Source organism: Mustela nivalis, assembly GCF_964662115.1.
Source record: "Mustela nivalis genome assembly, chromosome: X".
In the NCBI taxonomy this organism is placed as follows: Eukaryota; Metazoa; Chordata; class Mammalia; order Carnivora; family Mustelidae; genus Mustela; species Mustela nivalis.
Window position 1 is genome coordinate 32,730,249 of NC_139040.1, and position 25,883 is coordinate 32,756,131.

The 25,883-nt window shown below is 41.0% G+C and overlaps 1 protein-coding gene across 1 annotated transcript in view; it reads right to left on the reverse strand.

Moving 5' to 3' along the window:
- The window catches only part of LUZP4 (leucine zipper protein 4), a gene marked incomplete at both ends in the record, with an annotated part of 29,313 nt that extends 5,559 nt beyond the window's left edge, over positions 1-23,754 (reverse strand). Inside the window, 2 exons of the mRNA XM_082716509.1 lie at positions 1,233-1,364; positions 23,664-23,754. Of these exons, the coding sequence (XP_082572635.1) occupies positions 1,233-1,364; positions 23,664-23,754 (223 nt within the window). The remainder of the gene's footprint in view (positions 1-1,232; positions 1,365-23,663) is intronic.
- Positions 23,755-25,883: the final 2,129 nt, after the last annotated feature.

Consider the following 25,883-nt stretch of genomic DNA (forward strand, 5'->3'; position numbering starts at 1 on the left):
ACATTTCATTAGTCTGATATCATCTGAGAGTCTCACCAAATTCTAGGGAAGTCTTTGCCATACTGTTTCTATTCGCATACCTTAATAAAGAAGTCTTCTTTGTATACAATACCTCAAATTTGTTTTCAAACGCCAACAAAGTTGGGGCATATCTTTTATCTACTAGAAAGAAAAGAGATGGAGAAAAACTGTCTGCTTTGTATTAATCATGTGAATATTTGCCTCAGTTGTCTCCTTTGATTTGGGTGTAAAGATAGCTTAAGAAATAAAGAAGATGGATCTCCAAAAGGCCCACAAAGATCAAATTTATGTTTAGTTAGAAACATGAGAATGGGGAGGGGCATGTGGGTGGCTCAGCCGGTTAAGCATCTGACTCTTGGTTTTGGCTCAGGTCATGATCTCAGGGTTGTGGGCTCGAGCCCCACAATGGGCTATGTGCTCAGAGCAGATTCTGCTTGTCCCTCTCCCTCCACTCCTCCCCGACTGCGTGCTATCTCTCTAAAATAAATTTTAAAAAAAGAAATATGAGAACAGGCCACCTCACCATTCCTAGCAGCTTTGTTCCTATAATAACCACTATCCCTCCTTTTCTCAGAACCCGCTAAGCCACTGAAGGATTCAAACAAGGACTATAATGAAGCTGGGGCAGGGGGCAGGGGATACACAACTGGCAGGGACTTGGAGTAGAATGCACACTGTCAAGATGATTCCGGCCAGCTGACTAAACCATGGAGAGCCTTAATTGTTGGGAAGACTTCTCTACAACGGCAGTCTGCAGCACAGTGTTGTTAAAATATGCAGACTGCAGTGACCCATCGGATTAGAAATACCAAAAAAAGGCTTTCTTCGTGCTCTGTACTCTGCCGTACAGTATTTGTTTTTTCAAAACGGAGAGGTCATGGTGCCCAGATTATTAACCATGCTCTTATACCTCCTGTGTTGCCTCCTAAGGGTGGAACTGGACCAACCAGGCAGGTTTGTGAACAGGTATAAAACATTTGTCATTCTCATCCTGCTCTCCCTTATGGAAGAAACACATATAAATTTTTAAAATTGTTTTCATTTGTCATGGCATAAATACTTACCAACCTTAAATGCCTACAGTTCCAAGAAAAATAAAACTAGCAACATAATGCAACTTTCGAATACATTCCAAGTTTGCGAATTTGCTTACCTAGTTATTCACAAATATTTCAGATTCTTTGCGCTGTTTGATTTTTTGTATACTTTACCTCTTTGCCGGCGATGCCTACGAGCATTTGCTCGCTGTCTTGAAATTGGGTTCTTTTTTTTACGGTTCTGTGTCCCATTCTTTTTTGATTCAGTGTTTTTACTTTCTAACTTTTTAAGGATTATAATGTCATCTGTATTAGGAAACACATGAAAAACAAAGACAATAGAAAAAGCCAAGTTACAGCATGTCTCAAGTGAATAATCTATATTCTACCTCATCATATTTCAGAACATTGTAAAAATTGGTAGCCCTGAAAAATGATAACAGCATAATAATAATTAACTTGTAAAACCATAACAAAGACCAAACAATGCAGACATTTTATGGTTAGATCCCCAGAGCAATAAAGAGAAAGATTCCTGTTAAACAGATTTATAATAACTTCATTCCTGAAAAAATAAAATACTTTCAGGGTATCTGGTGGCTTGGTCGGTTAAATGTCTGCCTTCAGCTCAGGTCATGATCCTGGGGTCCTGGGATCAAGTCCAACATGGGGTTCCCTGCTCAGCAGGGAGTCTGCTTTTCCCTCTCCCTCTGCTCCTCCCCCTGCTCATGCTCTTGCATGTGCATGATCTCTCTCCCTCTCGCTCGCAAAAATTAAATAAATAAATGAATAAAATAAAATAAAATACTTTCAGAGTAAAGTAGCCTAAAGGGGAAATCATTTAAATAGATGATTTTACTAAATGTTGTAGTTTCAGAGAAACATAGAGCAATTGTGTCATTCCTGATGAAACGTTAAGTGCTAGACAATTAGTTGAATTTATTTTTGTGAACTGCAAGAAAGTTATGATGATGATGCAGTGGTGATGGACATTCAGAGGAGATACCAAAGAGGCAAGGACGTTAAGATTAGTATAGTAGCAGGAAGCAATCAGACTTTACTTCGTAGTCAGGCATGTTTTCATGTACTCATGCAGAGAGCACTTACATGGCATGAACTGAAAGATGAGAGACAGGTACAACCTACTTTAAAACACCTCTCCTAACATCTGGGATGGGAAGATTTAACGGTGGGATGTTCTATCAATGGATGAAAGCTCACTTAGGTCAAGGGACCCTTCAAGATAAGCACAAGCTAGGTATTTGGAAAGAGCTAGGAATACTAGAAGAGAGAGGGGGAGCTGGGAAGGGTACAAAAGAGGAGACAGTTGTACACCAGAGATTAACTAATTCCTTCATTATTTTGCTTTTTACTAGTCCTGCCTCAGGTTCTCCAAAAATCTTGAAATGGCTGGTGTCTTCAAACCTGAAAGTCAGGGTAAATCTCAATCAGTTGAGTACCATTTCCTGACAAGCCCATTTTAAGCCTTTGTTCTTTCTGCCTGTTGGCAGCCAATGGTTATAACATCTTGCAAAGACATAGCCTTTAACATTCTGTTCTTTGTATTCCTTCTGCATTGTGTTACCTTCTCATTTTTCCCCTCTATTCCTTCCCCTGTATTTGATGTTTAAAATCTGTACAAATCTCTATACAGGGTTCTTCCTCATTACAGTATAAGAGAGTTCTGATTACTGTATAATAAGAACATCTTTCAGGATGTTATTTTGTATAATGAATTTGAAAAAGAATTGAAAGGAAAATGCTATTTTAATAAGAATATCATGTTTAAAGGGAGGGTCACTAGCCCAGGTGCTGCTGGGTGCTGGGACAGTGAAGGTTTTTTAAGCTCCAACCCCTCCTCCTCATCAGCCCTGAAACGATGGCCAAGCAGACTTGTGGGTGAGATGCGTGACTTCTGAAATAGGAGAGCAAAACCTCAGAGAGGAGAACGTGAGGCGCAAGATCCTCCCTGAGTCAGTGGTTTCACAAGGCCATGAAGCCATGAGGGAGTACTCCGGGACCAGTCCGTCCTGTGGTCCTCACGGACAATTTTCAGTGACTTCATTTTCCTCACTTCTGAGTTACCCAAAATAAGGCAAGCTCCATCTTAGAATCCCATGAGGATTAAGTAATTTGGAAAATGTCTTGGGCTCATGCAGGACACAGCTACAGTTGAGAAACATCAACCCAGTACCTTGTTGCAGGGACGGCTGAATGGATAAACCGGGTGGGTTCCTAAGAACACCTTTAAGTTGGATAGTATTTGAAAGTTTATAAAGCGTTTCCATATAAAAGCTCTTGGCACAGTACCGGCATATGTGTGACACTCAATAAATGAGAAAATAAATGAACAGATGTTTATCAAGGGTCTCATATATCTGAGGTAGTGCACCCCCACCCTTAAAGGGTAGCAGAGATTATCCTCACTTTTTAAAGAAGGAAATAGACTTACATGACTTTTTCTTTTTGAAGATTTTATTTATTTATTTATTTGACAGAGAGAGAGAGGCAGAGTACAAGCAGGGAGAGCAGCAGGCAGAGGGAGAGGAGAAGCGGGGCCCCCCTATGGAGCAGTGAGCCTGACTTGGGACTCAATCCCAGGACCCCAGGATCATGGTCTGAGTCAGTCAGTTAAGCATCTGGTATCAACTCAGGTCATGATCCCAGGGTCCTGGGATAGAGCACTGAGTTGGAGTTGGAGTTGGAGTTGGTTTCTGGCCCCTTGCTCATCAGGGAGTCTGCTTCTCCCTCCCTCAGCCCCTCCCTTCTGCTTATACAGTCTCTCTCTCTCAAATAAATAAAATCTTAAAAACAAAACAAACAAAAAAACCTCTTGGCTACCCCAAGAATGAGGAGAGCAGCACCTAGGCTAGTAACCTCCATTTGAATTAATATTCTTATTAAAATAGCATTCTCCTTTCAATTCTGTTTCCAATTAATTACACATCAAGTTTAGCACTCAGGTAGTATAAGGCTACTTCTAACACAGTTATTTGAGCATTCATTTTGTCCTGTCCCCTTTACAACCTTTCTCAGGCTTGCTGGGAACCATAGAGTGCCATGGGATAGCTATGGTGAGACTCTGGGCAGTGGCCACATTTGCACAATAGGACTGAAGTCGATTGGTCTTTCCAACCAATCGCCCTGCAACTCACATAAGCCTTTTTAATTCATGAGGGAAATATATATAACATGGCTGTAGAAACACCAAGCTTCCTCCTCTCCCATAAGCAAATCTGTCTCAGTTTACTTTGTGCTTATAGATAACATTATAAAGACTTCAGTCTTAGTGTCACTCTGACAGTGCCACATTAATGCCACAGGATTTTTTGAATCCTTTCCTTTTGAATATATTAGTACATGGAAGCATTTTCCCATCACAATCTGACCCAACCCAAATATCATACAACTCCCTAGTACTATGAATGAACAAATGACTGGGGGAAAAATTAGTGAACAGTGGAGTACAATAGGAAGCAAAATGTTGTACATTTCAGGCAAGATTTTTTTTTTTTAAATAAGAATTGCCATTTCCAAACAGGCTTTGCAGAGATTAACTGTCATTGTTCACATTCAACAAATAGGTATAGGTTTTATATCTGTTATGTGGTCAACAGCATCAAGATATTTTCACTTAGAGTAATTATTCTAGAAGAGAGAAGGTAGAAATAAACTATGATATCCATCCAAATCTACAAACAGGAGACTCTCTGGGTGAAAAATACATTATTTTCTCACCTATTTAGCCTTATCCAAGGCTGTTTATGACCTTAAGTCTTTTTTTGTTTGTTTGTTACATTTGGAGCGAGCACAGGCAGGCAGAGTGGCAGGCAGAGGCAGAGGGAGAAGCAGGCTCCCTGCCAAGCAAGGAATCCGATGTGGGACTCGATCCCAGGACTCTGGGATCATGACCTGAGCCGAAGGCAGCTGCTTAACCAACTGAGCCACCCAGGTGTCCCTATGACCTTAAGTCTTTTGGATGGCACTGACATTTGCATTTTCATAAAAATAGTCACTGCTTTCACCAATTTAGCTTCATAAGTGATAATACAGGCTTTTCTTTAAAATATCAGCAGCCCTGGGGCACCTGGGTGGCTCAGTGCCTTAAGCATCTCACTCTTGATCTCATGGGTCATGAAATCAAGCCCCATGTCCCTTGAGCTCCACTGTCAGTGGGAAGTCTGGTTAAAGATTCTATCCCTATGCCCTTTCTCTCATTTGCATTTTATCTCTCTCCCCCCCTTCCCCAAAATAAACAAATCTTTAAAATATCAGCAGTGCTGTAATATGGGTTTGGGTTTAATGACCAAGCTCATAGCTGCTATATAAAATTCACTTAACTAGGGGCACCTGGGTGGCTCAGTAGATTAAGCCTCTGCCTTCAGCTCAGGTCATGATCTCAGGGTCCTGGGATCGGGCCCTACATAGGGCTCTCTGCTCAGCAGGGAGCCTGCTTCCCCCTCCCTCTCTGCCTACTTGTGATTTCTCTCTCTCTGTTTATCTCTCTATTTATCTCTCTCAAATAAATAAATAAAATCTTTTTTAAAAAATTCACTTAACTAATAGGAAATTCAACTTTGGCTTTGGTATTTTTCCATTTTTGTTATATTTTCCCACAATTAAACTTCATGTCAAAGGGCTCACTCGTGCAAGGGAAGACAAGCACACCAAAGTAGAATGCAGGAAACACAGACAGAACATAGCAGGAATTTGTTCTGACAATCTATAACACACATAAATGAAACTGCTTAAAAGCTGAAAAGGACATCATCAGTATGTTTTAGGCTTGAAAATAATCACCCACATGTATGTTTCATTTAAACTGCCCCCTATGGTGCCTGGGTGACTCAGTTAAGCATCTGCATTCTGCTCAGGTCATGATCCCAGGGACTGGGGATCCAGTCCCAAATCAGGCTCCCTGCTCAGCAAGGAGTTTGCTTCTTCCTCTAGCCCTCCCCTTGCTTGTGCGCATGCTCTCTCTCTCTATTTCAAAATAAATAATATTTTAAAAAGAATAAAATAAACTGCATCCAAAAAAACCCCCCAAAACTGTCTCCTACATCAGCTTTCCTGAAATATGACTAAAAGACTACATTCACTAAAATATAAAGGTAAAAAGAAGTCCAGAATCAACTTGAAACTGCAATGGAAACAACTGAGTGGAAAAGCAATTATCCCTTATTTTATAAATGAGAAAATTGTGGCCCAGAGAGAGGAAACAATGTGCCCAAGGTTAGCTATTGGCAGAACTGGAATTAGAACAGAGATCTGCTCAACACAAAGGGTTTTTAAAGTCATGCTGAGAGGGAGAGGAGTCAAGATGGTGGAGGAGTAGCAGACTGAGATGACATCAGGTCACAGGAGTTCAGCTAGAGAGTTAAATCAAACAGGCGATCGAAGAGAAGAGCAGCAATTCTAGAAACAGAAAATCGACCGTTTTCTGAAAGGTAGGATGTGCGAAGAAGTGAATCCAAAGATAGACGGGGGGGGGGGGGAGGCTGGCAAGCAGTGGAGCAATGGAGCACAAAATTGGAACTTTTAAAAGTCTGCTCCACTGAGGGACATTGCTCTGGAGGCTAAGCGGGGGTGGAGTCCTCACGGGGACAGCGTGGTCTCAGGTCCAGTGGGGTCACAGAAGGATCAGGGCTGTCTCAGTGTAACAGAGCTCACAATATCAGAGCGGGTAAGCCAGCTACAGAGATGGAGCCAAAGAGTGAGCTCTCAGCTCGGGGATACCTTAAACTGTAATCCGCGGCACAGTGAGACCACTGCTCTTTGAGCAGGGACCCCACAAGTGGCAGATTCGGGGAGACTCACCTTCCTTCTCTGGAGGCAGGAATCTGCTGGGTTTGGAGACTCCAAATGGGACTGTGTGCCCGAGACAGAAACCCTTGGTCATAGGCCGGGTGAGCTCAGAGCTCGGCCAGAGACCAGAGAGACGGGAATGATTAAGTGCTTTTTTCTAAGGGTGCATGGAGGAGTGGGACCCCGAGCTCTCGGCTCCTCCAGGCAGGAGACTAAGAGGCCGCCATTTTCATTCCTGTCCTCCAGAGCTTTATGGAAAGTGTTCAGAGAACAAAAGCTCCTGGGAGGGAACCTGAGCAGATTACTTAGCTCAGCTCCTGGCAAGAGCGGTGCAATTCCACCTCAGGCAAAGACATCTGAGAATCACTACAACAGATCCCTCCTGCAGAAGATCAGTAAGAACAACCAGCCAAGACCAAGCTCACTGATCAAGGAGAACAGCAGAATTCCAGAGGAGGGGGAAGCAAAGCATGGAATTCATGGCTCTCTCCCCATGATTCTTTAGTCTTGCGAAGTTAATTAAAATTTTTTAATTTAAATATTTTTAAATTTAAAGCAGAGAGAAGAAGGGAAGCAGGCTCCCTGCGGAGCAGAGACCCGATGCGGGGCTCCATCCCAGGTCCTTGGGATCACGACCAGAGCCGAAGGCAGAGGCTTTAACCCACTGAGCAAGCCAGGCACCCCTCATCTTTCCTCTTAATGTTTTTTAACTAGTGTATCGTAACAATATCTTTCTTTAAAAATCTATTTAAACCTTCATTATTTTAGTCATATTTTATCCTTCATTGTAACTAACTTTATTTTTTTAATACATATAGGCTTTTTTCTTCTAAAAAATTTTTGGGATACAATTTCTTCTAATAGATCAAAGTATACCCTTAATTTAGCACAGGGATTTGTTCTATTCTCCAGCCTGAGAAAATTCTCCCCACTTTCTTTTCTTTCTTTTCCCAACCAACTTATATTAACAATTCCTTTTTTTTAGAATTTTTTTTTTAAATTTTCATGCTTATAGTCATAAGTAAAATAAAGTAAAATAAAATAAATAAAATAAAAATAAAAAATAAGACCCATCAATATGCTGTCTACAAGAAACTCATTTTAGACCCAAAAACACCTCCAGATTTAAAGTGAGTGGGTATAAACCCATTTACCATGCTAATGGACATCAAAAGAAAGCTGGGGTAGCAATCTTTATATCAGATAAATTAGATTTTAAGCCAAAGACTATAATAAGAGATGAGGAAGAACACTATATCATATTCAAAGGATCTGTCCAACAAGAAGATCTAACAATTATAAATATCTATGCCCCTAACATGGGAGCAGCCAACTATATAAACAATTAATAATAAAATCAAAGTAACACATCGACAATAATACAGTAATAGTAAGGGACTTTAACACTCCCCTCACTGAAACAGAGAGATCATCCAAGCAAAAGATCAGCAAAGAAATAGAGGCCTTAAATGACACACTGGACCAGATGGACATCACAGATATATTCAGAACGTTCCATCCTTAAGCAACAGAATACACAATCTTCTCTAGTGCACATGGAACATTCTCCAGAATAGATCACATCCTAGATCACAAATCAGGTCTCAATCGGTACCAAAAGATTGGGATCATTCCCTGCATTATTTTCAGAGCACAATGCTCTGAAGCTAAAACTCAATCACAAGAGGAAAGCTGGAAAGAACCCAAATACACAGAGGCTAGAGAATGAATGGATCAATCAGGAAATTAAAAAATTGAAAAAAAATCGTGGAAACAAATGATAATGAAAACACAACTGTTCAAAATCTGTGGGACACAGCAAAGACAGTCCTGAGAGGAAAATATATAGCAATACAAGCCTTTCTCAAGAAATAAGAAAGGTCTCAAATACACAACCTAACCCTACACTTAAAGGAGCTGGAGAAAGAATAGCAAAAAAAACCTAAACCCAGGAGGAGGAGAGAAATAATAAATATCAGAGCATAAATCAATGAAATAGAAACCAAAAAAAAAAAAAAAAAAACAGTAGAACACATCAATGAAACTAGGAGCTGGTTCTTTGAAAGAATTAAAGAGGAGAGATTACAACCAACACCAAAGAAATAGAAACAATTACAAGAACATATTATGAGCAACTATATGCCCGCAAATTTGACAATCTGGAAGAAATGGATGCATTCCTTGAGACATATAAACTACCAAAACAGAACCAGGAAAAATAGAAAACCTGAACAGACCCATAACCAGTAAGGAGATTGAAACAGTCATCAAAAATCTCCCAACAGGGGTGCCTGGGCGGCTCAGTGGATTAAGTCTCTGCCTTCAGCTCAGGTCATGATCTCAGGGTCCTGAGATCGAGGCCCACATTGGGCTCTCTTCTCTGCAGGGAATCTGCTTCTCCCCTCTCTCTCTGCCTGCCTGCCTCTCTGCCTACTTGTGATCTCTCTCTGTGTATCAAATAAATAAATAAAATCTCTTTAAAAAAAAATCTCCCAACAAACAGAAGCCCAGGGCCAGACAGCTTCCCAGGGGAATTCTACCAAACATTTACAAAAGAATTAATACATATTCTCCCAAAACTGTTCCAAAAAATAGAAATGGAATGAAAACTTCCAAACTCATTTTATGAGGCCAGCATTACCTTGATCCCAAAACCAGACAAAGACTCCATCAAAAGGAGAATTACAGACCAATATCCTTGATAAACACAGATGCAAAAATTCTCACCAAAATACTAGCCAATAGGATCCAACAGTACAGGGGCGCCTGGGTGGCTCTGTGGTTAACCCGCTGCCTTCGGCTCGGGTCATGATCTCAGGGTCCTGGGATCGAGCCCCGCGTCGGGCTCTCTGCTCAGCAGGGAGCCTGCTTCCTCCTCTCTCTCTGCCTGCCTCTCTGCCTACTTGTGCTCTCTGTCTGTCAAATAAATAAATAAAACCTTTAAAAAAAAAAAAAAAAAAGGATCCAACAGTACATTAAAAAGATTATTCACCATGATCAAGTGGGATTTATTCCAGGGCTACAAGGTTGGTTCAACATCTGCAAATCAATCAATGTGATACAATACATTAATAAAAGAACAAGAACCACATGATACTCTCAATACATGCTGAAAAAGCATTTGACAAAGTACAGCATCCTTTCTTGATCAAAACACTTCAAAGTGTAGGGATAGAGGGTAAATAACTCAATATCATCAAAGCCATCTATGAAAAACCCACAGTAAATATCATTCTCAATGGAGAAAAACTGAGAGCTTTTCCGCTAAGGTCAGGAACACGGCAGGGATGTCCATTATCACCACGCTATTGAACATGGTACTGGAAGTCCTAGCCTCAGCAATCAGACAACAAAAAGAAATTCAATGCATTCAAATCGGCAAAGAAGAAGTCAAACTATCACTCTTTGCAGATGATATGATACTTTATGTGGAAAACCCAAAAGAACCCACTCTAAATCTGCTAGAACTTGTACAGGAATTCAGTAAAGTGTCAGGATATAAAGATCAATACACAGAAATCAGTTGCATTTCTATACACCAACAAGACAGAAGAAAGAGAAGAAAGTCAATCCCATTTACAATTATATCCAAAACCAGAAGATGCCTAGGAATGAACCTAACCAAAGAGGGAAAGAATCTGTACTCAGAAAACTATAAAGTACTCATGAAAGAAATTGAGGAAGACACAAAGAAAAATACATAGAAATACATAGAAAAATGTTCGATGCTCATGGATTGGAAGAAAAAATATTGGAAAAATGTCTATGCTACCTAAAGCAATCTACATATATAATGCAATCCCTATCAAAATACCATCTTTTTTTTTTTTTCAAAGAAATGGAACAAATAATCCTAAAATATATATGGAACCAGAATGGACCTCGAATAGCCAGAGGAATGTTGAAAAATAAAGCCAAAGTTGGTGGCATCACAATTCCAGACTTCAAGTTCTATTACAAAGTTTTCATCATCAGGACAGTATGGTACTGGCACAAAAACAGACATTTGGATCAATGGAACAGAATAGAGAGCCCAGAAATAGACCCTCAACTCTATGGTCAACTAATCTTCGACAACACAGGAAAGAATGTCCAATGGAAAAAAGACACTCTCTTCAACAAATGGTGCTGGGAAAGTTGGACAGCCACATGCAGAAAAATGAAAACTGGACCATTTCCTTATACCACACACAAAATAGACTCAAAATGGATGAAAGACCTCAATGTGAGAAAGGAATCCATCAAAATCCTTGAGGAGAACACAGGCAGCAACTTCTTTGACCTCAACCACAACAATTTCTTCCTAGAAACATCACCAAGGCAAGGGAAGCAAGGGCAAAAATGAAGTATTTAGACTTCATCAAGAACAAAAGCTTTTGCACAGCAAAAGAAACAGTCAACAAAACCAAAAGGCAACTGACAGAATGGGAGAAGATATTTGCAAATGACATATTAGATAAAGGACTAGTATTCAAAATCTATAAAGAACTTATCCAACTTGACACCCAAAGAACAAATAATCCCATCAAGAAATGGGCAGAAGACATGAACAAACATTTCTGAAAAGACATCCAGATGGCCAACAGAAACATGAAAAAGTGCTCCACATCACTCAGCTTCAGGGAAACACTAATCAAAACCACAATGAGATGCCATCTCACACCAGTCAGAGTGGCTAAAATTAACCAATCAGGAAAGGACAGATGCTGGTGAGGATGTGGAGAAAGGGGAACCCTCCTACACTGTTGGTGGAAATGCAAGCTGGTCCAGCTACTTTGGAAAACAGCATGGAGGTTCCTCAAAAGTTGAAAATAGAGCTACCTTACAACCCAGCAATTGCACTTCTGGGTATTTACCCTAAAGATACAAACGTGGTGCTCTGAAGGGGCATGTGCACCCGAATGTTTATAGCAGAAATGTCCACAATAGCCAAACTATGGAAAGATCCTAGATGTCCATCAACAGATGAAGGATAGAAAAGATGTGGTATAGATATACAATGGAATACTATGCAGCCATCAAAAGAAATGAAATCTTGCCATTTGCAATGACGTGGATGGAACTGGAGGGTATTACACTGAGCAAAATATGTCAATCAGTGAAAGACAATTATCATAAGATCTCCCTGATATGAGGAATTTGAGAGGCAAAGTGAGGGGTTTGGGGATAGGGAAGGAGAAAAATAAAACGAGATGGGATCAGGAGGGAGACAAACCATAAGAGACTCTTAATCTCACAAAGCAAACTGGGGGTTCCCAGGGGGAGGGGAGTATGGAGAGGGTGGTTGGGTTATGGACATTGGGGAGGGTATGTGCTATGGTGAGTGCTATGAAGTGTGTAAGCCTGACGATTCACAGACCTGTACCCCTGGAGCTAATAATACATTATAAGTTGATTTAAAAAATAAACAAAAAGATCACAGTTAAAAAAAATAAAGTCATGCTAAGATTTTTCTTTTCTTTTCTTTTCTTTTTAAGATTTTATTTATTTTTTGACAGAGAGAGAGAACACAAGCAAGGGAATGGGCAGGCAGAGGCAGAGGAAGAAGCAGGCTCTGCACCGCGCAAGTAGCCCCATATGGGATTTGATCCCAGGACCCTGGGATTATGACCTGAGCCTGAGGCAGAAGCCCAACTGACTGAGCCACCCACTCACCCCAATGCTAAGATTTTTCAACATTTTTTGTATCCTATAGTTCAGGTAGTTCTGTACCCTGACTATGCATCAGAATCACCTGGAGAGATTTATTTTAAAATACAGAGGTCCCTATGCAAGATTATGACTCAGTAGTACTAGAATGGGACTCAAGTATTTGTTTTTTAAGAGTCTTCCAACGGGCGCCTGGGTGGTTCAGTGGGTTAAGCCACTGCCTTCGGCTCAGGTCATGATCTCTGGGTCCTGGGATCGAGTCCCACATCGGGCTCTCTGCTCAGCAGGGAGCCTGCTTCCTCCTCTCTCTTTCTCTGCCTGCCTCTCTGCCTACTTGTAATCTCTGTCAAATAAATAAATAAATCTTTAAAAAACAAACAAAAAAAAGAGTCTTCCAAGGAAGTCTGATGTTGAGCCCAAACTGCCCAGCAACCCTGTGAGCCAATGAAGAACTTCAAAGAGAATATAAGTGAAATTATGGTGAATTGATGGTTTGGGAAATAGCCATTTATGATCAGTAGTAAATTGTAGAATAATGTCTGATGACAAAAAGGAAAACTAGGGGCGTCTGGGTGGCTCAGTCGGTTAAACATCTGCTTTTGGCTCAGGTTATGATCCCCGGGTCCTGGCTCCTTGCTCAGCTGGGAGCCTGCTTCTCCCTCTGCTCCTAACCCCTGCTCATGTGCTCTCTCTCCCTCACAAATTAATAAATAAAAATCTGTAAAAAAAAAAAAAAAAGAAAGAAAGAAAGAAAGAAAACTAATTATTTTGGGGTAGGCAGAAGGATGACAATAGTCTAAGCAGGTAGAGATCAAAGTTTATCCTAAGGTAGCGCCAGGGGGAAATGTAAAAGAGAAACAAGAAGTACTCTCCCCATTCACCTCAGATGCAACGGGAGGGGTCTCCACAGAGTCACCCTCTTCTACTCATCGGCTTGCAAGCACAAAGCTCTTCCCCAGAGTTCACACTATTCTCCCTGATCCACCATTTACCAAAGATAACTCCTCAAGCCACCAAGCAAATGAGGCTCTATTGAGAAGGGAGAAGAACCCATTAAGAGATTTTCTTAGGGGCACCTGGGTGGCTCAGCTGGTTAAGCAACTGCCTTCAGTTCAGGTCATGATCCTGGGGTCCCCGGATCGAGTCCCACATCAGACTCCCTGCTCAGCAGGGAGTCTGCTTCTCCCTCTGATGCTCTCCCCTCTCATGCTCTCTCTCTCTCACTCTCTCTCTCTCAAATAAATAAATAAAATCTTTAAAAAAAGAGAGAGATGTTCTTAGAACTATAGTAAGGGAGTGGTCTTCCTAGAATTCTCAGTTTCACTCTGAAAAACATTATTGCATAACATATTATAAACAGTTGTTGCAATCCGAATAGTCCTGAATAGACTTCTGTGCACTGCCCTAGAATCCTACTCACCCTTTATATTATTATTTCTACGGGAAATTCTTTCTGCATCCAACAAATGGCATACAAATGAGGTACTGGAGCACAACACTTTGCCAGCTGGGAATGGCCTATATATGATTAAATTCCAACTGAATAACACAGAGACAGAATACTCCAAGTCTGCAGAGAAAAGACAGACTACTGTGCACTGGAACAGCTGGAACATCTTTGTGGCAGAGACAGGTAAGAAGGATAGGACCTGAAAGAGGGGAAAGACCCCAACACTGGAAAAGAGAAACAACGCAAGAAAAGGCTTGGAGCCAGGAATTAATAAAGTATGTTCAGGGAGAAGATAAGCTTGGCTAGAATGGAAGATTAGTGCTGGAGAGTTACGGGGGAGAGGTTAGATAGACAAGGGAGATGATGAAAAGCTTTGAGTATCAAAACACCTGGGTGGCTCAGTCAGTTAAGCACCCGACTTTGGCTCAGGTCATGATCTCAGGGTTGTGGGATGGAGCTTGGGATGGAACCTAGGATGGAGCCTGGCATCCAGCCTGGTGTCGGGCTTCACACTCAGCAGGGAGTCTGCTGAAATTTCTCTTCCTCTCCCCATGCCCCTCTCCCCACTCATGTGTTTTCTCTCTCTCTCTCAAGTAAATAAAGAAATATTAAAAAGAAAGAAAGAAAGAAAGAAAGAGAGAGAGAGAGAGAGAGAGAGAGAGAGAGAGAAAGAGAGAAAGAAAAGAAAAGAAAAGAAAAGAAAAGAAAAGAAAAGAAAAGAAAAGCCGGCCTTGGGTATCAGTATCTGAATGTACAGTAAGGGATAGGAACTAAGGCACATGTAGTGAGAGTTATGGATGAGGGTGAGGGGAGAACCCCATAGAACCTCAAGCAGTGCCGTCTCAACCTATCAAATAATAAGCACTTACTGAGAGCATTCTATGTGCTTGGCAATATGCTAGGTGTTATCTGAAATCAGGAAAGTTATCAATGCTTTTTTTTTTTTAAGATTTCATTTATTTGAGAGAGAGAGAGCACAGAGGGAGAGGGTGAGGGAGAAGCAGACTCCCTGCTGAGCCGAGAACCTGATGTGAGGCTCGATCCCAAGACTCTGAGATCATGACCTGAGCCAAAGGCAGATGTTTAGCCGACTGAGCTATCCAGGTGCCCCAGTGCTTTTTAAATAATAGAGAGGGGACCTCTGGATGGCTCAGTCAGAGGAATGCATGACTCTTAATCACAAGATCGTGACTTTGAACCTCACGTCAGGTATAGAGATTACTTAAACAAATAAAAACTTTTAAAAATAATAGAGAACTGATATTATCACTGCACAGCCATTTGAAAGGAAACTGCCTTCTTTTCTGTGATCCAATAATTTTAATTTCATTTGACTGTGTTTAGAGACTAAGTCCACATTTTAAAGGCAACTTGTTTTAGCAAAAGCTGGAAAGCTGCTTAGGCTACAAAAGAAAGGTAGTCAAAGAAAAGGTAAATGCTACGCGTATTTAAATATAACATTACATCTTTAAAAGCAAATGTGTTTGGTATATTCCGAAGTGCAACTGTGCATGGCTCCCAATCAAGTAGAAAAGCTTTATATAATACAGATCTTTTATCTCACCTCTTGCCAAATGCTAACTATTCCATTTCTCTTCGCACTTGACACCAATGTGGCGTCACCTCAGGACAGGCTTGTATGGCATAGTACCTGCCTAAACTATTGCATGATGCAAATATGAGTATCTAAGATACAAACTGTGATGAAAGCGAATAGGAAATTTTAATCTGAAAAGTACTTCCGATTCAAAAAGGAGAGAAGAAATACATTTTAGTTTTTAATCTTGAACGTCCACCCTATGCTGGATTTTCTAGAAATAAACCTAGTGCAATTTCATAAATACTTCATATTAAATTAACCAATGTTCAAATTGAGATATAATTCGAAGAAAACTGGTATTAGGAAAATGCATCTATGCCCCAATACAGAAATGTACTATGAGACTAAAAAAAAAAGACAACAACAACAAATAAACAAAAACCTCTGGTATAGCCTCAGTGACTCAGTGAAAGTATCAATAAATTGAACAATGACATTCTTTTAATTCTTTTTCTAAATGGTTTCTTATTTGACTTTAGGGACAAGAGAGTCCATATAGTGCCCGTGCAGCTCTGAAATTCTATTAAGAAGGGGTGCCTGGGTAGCTCAGTCACTTAGCTCAGGTCATGATCTCCAAGTACTGGGTTCAAGCCCCCCATCATCGGGGGCTCCCTGCTCAGCGGGGAGCCTATTTCTCCTCTCCCTCTGCCTCTCCCCCTGCTTGTGCTCTCTCTGTCTCTCAAATGAATAAATAAAATCTTAAAAAGAAAGAAAGAAAAACAATTTTTTTTAAAGTTTCAATTATACATTATTTTAACCCCTGGACTTCATAACTCCAAGAGACCACCATTTCATTTGTTGCATTATAATGATGAAATTGCAGAAGAATATACATTATACATGTAGAAATCAAAGATCTTATCAGCTACGATTTAGAGATGAAATCCAATTGCTGCTCAGCCCGTCCACAGAGACAAGAAAACAAATGGCTTTTAGACCTAGATAAGGTATGAAAAGACCTTTTCAGCATAGTCTATGAGGTTACGAAGAAGGTGTCTTTTTTTTTTTTCTTTAAGATTTTATTTATTTGAGAGAGAGTGAGAGAGCACAAGCAGGGGAAGCAACAGAGCAGAGAGGGAAAAGCAGGTTGACCACTGAGCAGGGAGCCTGATGCGGGGCTCGATCCCAGGACCCTGGGTTCATGACCCCAGGTGAAGGCAGCCACTTAACTGACTGAGCCACCCAAGGGCCCCCCGGAAGGTATCTTTAACATAATAATCAACCTTCCAGATTTTCACGTCCTTTCCCTTAGTTCTCAGGATATGACATCATTACAGAGACATGGTGCTATATTCCTGCATACTGTCTGTGATGATATTCTCCACTGACTCTATCTGGAGACTACCTAGCCAGTCTCTCAAGAACCATTTGGTTCAGGCCCAAAGACCCTCAATTTTAATTCTTTTTTTTTTTTTTTAAGATTTTTTACTTATTTATTTGAGGCACAGCTTATGAGCAAGAGCACAAGCCAAGAGAAAAGGCAGGGGGAGAAGCAGCTTCCCTGCTGAGCAAAGGGATCCTGATGTGGGGCTCAATCCAAGTACCCCTCAAATTTGAATTCTTGACCTAAGTAAGATTTGTGTCAGAAAAACACCGTGAGGATTAAGGAAACACAACTTTCCTCAAACAGTTTAAAATGGATCACCCAAGGGGTGCCTGGGTGGCTCAGTGGGTTAAGCATCTGCCTTCTGCTCAGGTCATGATACCAGGGGCCTGGGATCAAGTTCCTGATGGGCTCCCTGCTCCACAGGGAGTTTACTTCTCCCTCTGCTCTTCCTTACACTTGTCCTCCCAATCTTTTTCTCTCTCTCCCAAATAAATAAATAAATAAAACTAAATAAATTAAATAGATCACCCAGGGCACCTGGCTGGCTCAGCTGGAAGAGCGTCCGACTCTTGATCTCTGGATTGTGAGTTTGAGTCCCATGTTGGGTGCTGAGATTTCTTAAATAAATAAACTTTAAGTAACAATAGATCACCCAGCTTGAGGTACCATATAATCAAATTTTGATATAAGTCATAGAACCAATTTTCTTGTAAAAAGCACAATTATATTGTTTTGTATTTTAGAAGGTGTTGAAATCACTATTTTATTATCTGTCAACGTTAAAAATATATCCCGATTTTTGTAAGCATTGTTCTATCATTCTTTAAATATGTAAAATACCAGAAGCCTCAAAAAATGTGACTTAGTTTCCTCTCAATTTCTGACTATGCATACTTCCAGAACACTGAAAATAACATATAATCGCACATGTTTACTTAGCTGCCTCCCCAACTGGATTATGATCAGCTTGAGAAGAAGCCACTGTTTATCTATCAGTGTACCAAGTACCCAGCACACTGCTTAATACAGAGTAGATGTTTTATAAATATTTATGGATCCATGATTGACTACGCTGAGCAGCAGAAAGGGATGTTTTTCTCTCAGACTACAGTACTTTGGGATTAGTCTCCTTTAAACAGAAGTGGTAAAGACAGAGGTAGGGTTCCCATTAAGTTCTTGCAATTGCCAGTTCCAATTTTGGTTTTACTTTTGCCTTTTATTTCTTTTTTTTTTAATATTTTATTTTTAAGTAATCTCTATATCCAGTGTGGGGCTCAAACTTAACACCCTGAGATCAAGATTCATATGCTCCACCAACTGAGTCACCCAAGTGCCCCATATTTTTGCCTTTTGTTTCTAATAAAGCACTGTAATACCTTCTGAAAATGTTTACTAGGGACAAGAACAAAAATAAATTTGCAGAGGGCACCTGGGTGGCTCATTTTCTTAAGTGTCTGCCTTTTGCTCAGGTCATGATCCTGGGATCAAGCCCCTGCAGCATTGGGCTCCCTGCTCTGCAGGGAGCCTGGTTCTCCCCATCCTTCTGCCTGCCACTCCCCCTGCTTGTGTGCTCTCTCTCTTGCTCTCTTTCTTATAAAAATAAATAAAATCTTTTCTAAAAATGGAAGTAATAAGTATCTTGCATTCAATATAAATTACATAAATAATATAAAATTATACATAAATGACATAAGTAAACATAAAATTGCTTTTCATATGTACATGTGTAGTTATCCAAAGACAAACATGCATTGTTAAAAGTAATATTTTCACTTTTATAAGGTCATGGGGAAATTTACTGGAAGAGTATGGATTTCTCATCAACTCACAGAAGCAACATGTATTTGTCCTTTATGATGTATTTTTCTTGGCTTCAAACTGGAAGGGCCTTTCTTTGCTTTTTTAAAAATATTTTATTTATTTATTTAACAGAGAGAGACACAGTGAGAGAGGGAACGCAACAGGGGAAGTGGGAGAGGGAGAAGCAGGCCTCCTGCCGAGCAGGGAGGCCAATGCGGGGCTCGATTCCAGGACCCTGGGATCATGACCTGAGCCGAAGGCAGAGGCTTTAATCCACTGAGCAACCCAGGCACCCCAACACAATATTTTTTTAAATAAAAATCAATGCAAGAACAATCCCTGATGAAAAAAATATCAACAACAAAAACCAGATCAGACCCCGTGCACACACAACATGGCCAAATTTGCTTCACCCTTTTCCCTTATTTACAAAAACATGTGACCAGCCAGAGGGCTTTAGTTTGTCCTTTAGATCTTTAAAAAAATATTTCATTAAAGATATTATCTCAGGGTACGCCCAGGTGGCCTAGTTGGTTAAGCCTCTGACTTTTGATTTCAGCTCAGGTCGTGATCTCAGGTCATGAGATTGGGTTCCACATCTGGCTCTGCACTCAGCATGGACTCTGCTCAGGATTGTCTCCCTTTCCCTCTGCCCCTCTTCCTGCTCTCTCTCTCTAAAATAAAATAAACAATAAAAATCTTAAAAATACATATATTATCTGGGGCGCCTGGGTGGCTCAGTGGGTTGAGCCGCTGCCTTCGGCTCAGGTCATGATCTCAGGGTCCTGGGATCGAGTCCCACATCGGGCTCTCTGCTCAGCAGGGAGCCTGCTTCCCTCTCTCTCTCTCTGTCTGCCTCTCCATCTACTTGTGATTCCTCTCTGTCAAATAAATAAATAAAATCTTCAAAAAAAAATACATATATTATCTTGGGGCTCTTGGGTGGCTCAGTCAGTAAGTGACTAACTCTTGATCTCTGCTCAGGTATTGATCTCCGGGTTGTGAGTTCTTTTTTTTTTAGATTTTATTTATTTATTTGAGAGAGAAATCATGAACAGGGGAGGGGCAGAAGGAGAAGCGGGCTCTCCACTGAGTAGGGAGTCCAATGCAGGGCTCGATCCTAGGACCCTGGGATCATAACCTGAGCCAAAGACAGATGCTTAACCAGTTGAGCCACCCAGGCATCCCTTGGGGTTGTGACTTCAAGCCCCACACTGGGCTCCTTAAAACAAACAAACAAACAAACAAATTATCTCAACCATCAATTTTTTTAAAAAATTTACTTATTTATTTTAGAGAGAGAGAGTGGAGGTGGAGGGCAGAGGGAGAGACTCTTCAAGAAGACTCACTGTACTCAGGGCTTGATCTCACGACCCATGTGATCATGACCTGAGCTGAAACCAAGAGTTCGATGCTTACCCACTGAGCCACCCAAGCGTCCCTTAACCATTGAATTTTTATTGCCTTCTTAAATTTTGCACCCTTGGCAAGTTCCTCACTTGCCTCACTTTAGTCCCAATCCTGTCCAGTCACCAAATACTAATTTTTAATCTTTTTTTTTTAAGTAAGGTTTTTATTTATTTATTTATTTTTAAAGATTCCATTTATTTATTTGGCAGGGAGAGACAATGAGAGAGGAAACACGAGCAGGGGAAGTGGGAAAGGGAGAAGCAGGTTCCCCACTGAGCAAGGAGTCTGATAAGGGGCTTGATCCCAGGACCCTGGGATCATAACCTGAGTCAAAGGCAGATGCTTAATGACTGAGCCACCTAGGCACCCCCAATTATTATTTTTTAAAAGTCACTTTAATGTCACAAAATACTTCAGAATTCATGTTGGAGCCTGAGGTGGAGGGCAAGCCACAGCCTGGAATCCACAAGGCTTACGTCTTAGAATAGTAAGGCCTATTGTTACCCATCGTGAAATAGATTGTTACAAACACATTAAAGAAAAAGAAAAAAAAAAAAAAAAAAAAAAACAAGAAAATCTCTTAGGTGCTATTCGGGGCCATTCCCCCACAGAGGTGACAGGGTAGGGTAGGAAACTTCCTCAACCTTATAAAAAGCATCTAGGAAAACCCACAGCTATAATGATGATTCATAGGGAAGACAAAAGCCTTCCCCGTAAGATCAGAAAGAAGTCAAGGATGCCCACTCTTACCACACATATTGAACATTTCACTGGAAATTCTAGCCAGAAGAATTAGTCCAGAAAAAGAAAGAAAAAGGGGTGCCTGGGTGGCTCAGTGGGTTAAGCCTCTGCCTTCAGCTCAGGTCATGATCTCAGGGTCCTGGGATTGAGCCCCGCATTGGGCTCTCTGCTCAGCAAGGTGCCTGCTTCCCCACTCTCTCTCTGCCTGCCTCTCTGCTTACATGTGATCTCTCTCTCTCCGTCAAATAAATAAATAAAATATTAAAAAAAAAAAAAAAAGAAGAAGAAAGAAAAGGAAACCAGATTTGAAAGAAAGAAGTGAAAATATCTATATTCTCAGTTGCCATGATCTTATATAAAGAGAATCATAAAGATACACACACACACACACAAATTAGAGCTAATAAACAAGCTTGACAAGGTTGTGAGCTAGAAGATCCACACACAAAAATCAATCCTGTTTCTATATACTAGCAATGAACTATCCAAAAATGAAGTTAAGAAAGCAATTCTACCGAGACCCTTCAATAGGGGAAACCATAGTTTTGTTTTGTTTTTTTTAACAAATGATGTTGGAACAACTGGATATTCACATACAAAAGAATGAAGTTGGATCTTAACTCACACCATTTGGAAAAAATTAACTCAAAATGGATCAAAGATATAAATGTAAAAGCCAATACTAGAAAACTCCTAGAAGTCAACAGGGGTAAATCTTCATCATTTCTTAGCTAGAATACCAAATCATGAACAATAAAAGAAAAAAATAAATTGTACTTCATCAAAAGGAAAAACTCTTGTGCTTCAAAGGACACTATCAAGAAAGTAAAAAGCCATCCCACAATACAGAAGAAAATATTTGTAAATTGTATACCTGAGAAAGGTCTAGCATTCCATATATATATATATGTATATATATATATATATATAATTATTACAATAATAAAAAGGCAGATAACCCTCTTTCATTTCAGAAGTCCACTCCCTCAGACCACATTTGTAAGGTCCACTCTACCTGCTCCTCGCCATTTACAAGATCTTCCCTGACTGCACTTCTCAGCTCCTTTCTGAAGTTGGCCCTCCCTGTCTGCTCATTCACTCTCATTCTCATTCCTAAGGTCCACTCTTCGGTTCCTCTCTCTTCCCATTTCTACTGATTACCTTCACAGCTGCTCCCTATCTCATATTTTATATCACAACCCCTGCTCCTTCCTCCTCATTTTTTTTTTTGTTTGTTTGTTTTAAATTTATGTAACAGACAGTGATCACAAGCAGGCAGAGAGGCGGGGAGGAGGGGGGAGGGGAGAAGCAGGCTCCCTGCCGAGCAGGGAACCCGATGCCGGGCTCGATCCCACGACCCTGCGATCATGACCTGAGCTGAAGGCAGAGGCTTTAACCCACTGAGCCACTCAGGGGCCCCTTCCTCCTCATTTCTAAAGTCTATCCTCCTTCCCCACTTCTAAGGTCAACTTTCCCAGCTCTGTGCCCTTCCATTTCAAAGTTCCACCCTCACTGCTCTCCAGCCTCCCACTTCTAGGGTCTTCCATCCCTACTCTACTCCTTCTATTTCTAGGGTCTTTGGTCTTGCTCCTCTTCAACCCCACGTCTACTGTCAGCTTTCCTTACTCCTCACTCCTCGCTAAGGTCCACTCTGTTCAGTCTGCTTTCCCTCTTATTTTTGGAAGTCTGCCTCCCTCTTCTCCAACTCTTTCCCATTCATCTTCAAATCTCCCCTCTGCTCTGCTCCTCCCATGCCTAATATTTGCCTATCTCACTCTTCTCCACCCTAATGACTCTCCCTTCCCATAATAAGGTACATCCTCCATGTCCTTACTCACCTCATTTTTATGGCACACTCTCCTTCCCCGGCTTCCAGCTCCTACTCTCGCATCTCTCTTCCTACCCCCACCAACAGATCCTTCCGCCATTTCTAAGTTCAACCTTCCGTGCTCAGCTCTCCAACCCTCAACTCAAAATGAAATCTCTTTACGCTGCTCTTCCCATTCGAAGTTCAGCACTCCTTCCTCCTCCCCTTCTCATTTCTAAGGCCCTTGCCTTTCAGCTCTTTTCCCCACTGTTAAAGTTTTCTCTTTCCCCGCTCTCCTGCCCTCCCATCCCCACTCCACCCCATCCCCCGCCATTTTAAAAGTCAGCCTCCCAGCGTAGCTCCTTCTCCCACATTTATGAAGTCTTCCCTCCCATCCCCCGCCCACTTCCCACTTCCAAAGTGGGTGATAGTCCCGAAGAGGTCTGAGGTTAAGAGATTAGAGGGTTCCAGGGGAGGGGAAAGTTGGTTTAAGGTGTATAAGCACCAATCAACAAGCAAGCAAGCAAATAAACCCCCCTCTTTGCCCAGTCTTGCTGCCCGCTTTCACTCTTCATAAACTAGCCCCTGGAAAACAGTCTTTGTGACAGGCTCTTAGATTCAAAGAGTGATTTCAAGGAGCTTGTGGCCCCACGCTTTAACTGGGGGGTAGCTTGCTATCAATGCTTAGGAGAATAAAATATATGGAGATCGCTGGCTTTTTATTTCCCTCAGCCTAAACCTTGGCAGCAATCCTTATGCCTCACACAATTCCTGTCAGCTTTCGCCCGTTTCCCACCTAAGAGGAGTCATAGGAATATGGGAGCAGAAAGGAAGGGTAGGATCTAAGCTGGCCTGGACTTTATCCACGTTGGGGCAGGAGTAGTACACAGAGCACAAGCCTCGCTGCCCAGGAGTATATGCCTTATGGGGCCACTTCAGCCTGCCTTAAACCGAGGTCGGCTATTCAAAGCCAGTGAGCCCAGACTAGCGGGGGCTGGAGTCTGGGGTCTACATACCTAGAGACATATCTAGATAGGTCATCTTTCCCCCATTGTTGGGTTCTTTCAGCACTTTTCCAGAAACAGTTGGGTTGGAAAGCGAAGCCATCTCAGCGTAACTGCACCCAGCTCTGAGGTAAGTTTCTATATCACGCACCCTCAGTACTTCCTAGGTTTCGGCTAAACTTGTCACCCAATCACAGTCTTTCCCTTCACTGTTGCTGAGGCTCAGGGGGTGGAGCTTAGCAGTTACCCCTCCACAGAAGTCCTATCAGGAACTTGGCTCATTAAAAAAAAAAAAGACACGCCCATTTCTTTCCCGCGCTTTCTGGAAACTGTCTCTTGTGTGCATCTGCCACTCAGTCAGTTGCAACTTTTTTTCTTCTGTGACTTCTTGACCTTCTCCTTTCATAACAAAGAAAAAATCATTTGTCCTCTTGGCTGTTGGCATTCTTGGTTACTAGGACCTTATGTTCTTGACGTGATAGACTGGTTCTCCGATTCCTTCAAAATTGAAGATCTATCACAAATCTAGTAGTTAGGGTCCACCCACAAACTTGCAGCACCACAAACTTTTCGAAGACTTCTCTAAAGATGTGTCCATGACATTTCTTAAGAAAAAAATATAATCATTCTCTACCATCTTAATACTGCTCACTATACACTATTTTTTTTTAAATGTTAGAAGAATCCTGGATGTCACTGGGTCTTCAGAGGCAATAAAAATCAAGTTAATAGATTTTGAGAGCTGAAAACTTATTTAAGTTGTTACAGAAATCACAACACAAATATATGAAGAGATTTTAAAATACAAATTGTTTAACTGTTGTATTTAAGTCGTTACTTAGCACAAGGAACCTAAAGATTAATAAGTAAATCTTTTTCTCAAAGCCTATACAGTTGGTGAAGACAATAAATACATGTAAAATATTAATGTAGATGTTATAATTCAGTCTGTCAGTAAATACTGAGCTCCTTACTGTGTTAGTTATATTTTATATGTTATCTATAAAATATATATGAGAATTACAAGATAAAATCACCTAAAGTATCAAGAAAAATTCATTTAAGATTTGACAAATTAGGGAATAATTTTAGGGGTAGGAATGGTATTTACTCTCGGGGGAAGCAGCCTTACCAGCACTCTGAAAAGTTCAAACCACTTCATGTGGTAGGGTACTGAAAGATGAATCTGAAAGATCAGCAGAGAATAGATTATGGAGGGAATTTCCTGCAGTGGGTTTGGAGCACTTTTTAATATCACATTTATTGAATTACAGAGTAATTAAGAGTAAGAAGGGAAGAGGACCAAAGACATAATACCAAGGAAATTTTAAAGGAAATTGAATAAAAAACATCAGAGAGATATGGGACAAACCAGGAAAGAAATATCCAGGAAATAAAAGGAGAGTTCTAAGAAGAAACTAGGGGACCACCAAGTCAAGTATTGCTAAACAATCAGGTTAGCTAAGAACTGTCTGCAGTTATTTCATTAAGGAGTTACTAAACTCCTCAAGTTTAGTAATTAAGAGTTGGTTTGTTGTTTTTCTTTCTTTTTTTTTTTTTTTTAAGATTTTATTTATTTATTTGACAGACAGAGATCACAAGTAGGCAGAGAGGCAGGCAGAGAGAGAGGGAAGCAGGCTTCCTGCAGAGCAGAGAGCCCGATGCGGGGCTCGATCCCAGGACCCTGAGATCATGACCCGAGCCGAAGGCAGCAGCCCAAACCACTGAGCCACCCAGGCGCCCTGGTTTGTTGTTTTTCTAACCTTTAGTAGACTTTTAACAGGCTGTAAGTTGAGGATTGATCGATTAGTTGATTTTTATTTCATGAATGCATGTTAACATTTACCATCCGCCAGGCACTGTTCTAAGAACTTTACAAATATCCATTCACTTAATACTCAAAATAACCCCAGAAAGTAAGAACTAATATTATTTCCTTTATGCATGTAAGGAAATGAAGTCACAGAGCATGTCAAAATTCGCCCAGGGACAAAAAACTAATAAATTGTAGAGTTTTCAACATCAGGCAGTCTGGCTCTGGAATTCATGCTTTTTTTTTTTTTTTTTTAAGATTTATTTATTTGACAGACAGATCACAAGTAGGCAGAGAGGCAGGCAGAGAGAGAGGAGGAAGCAGGCTCCCCCCTGAGCAGAGAGCCCAATGCGGGGCTGGATTCCAGGACCTTGGGATCATGACCTGAGCCGAAGGCAGACACTTTAACCCACTGAGCC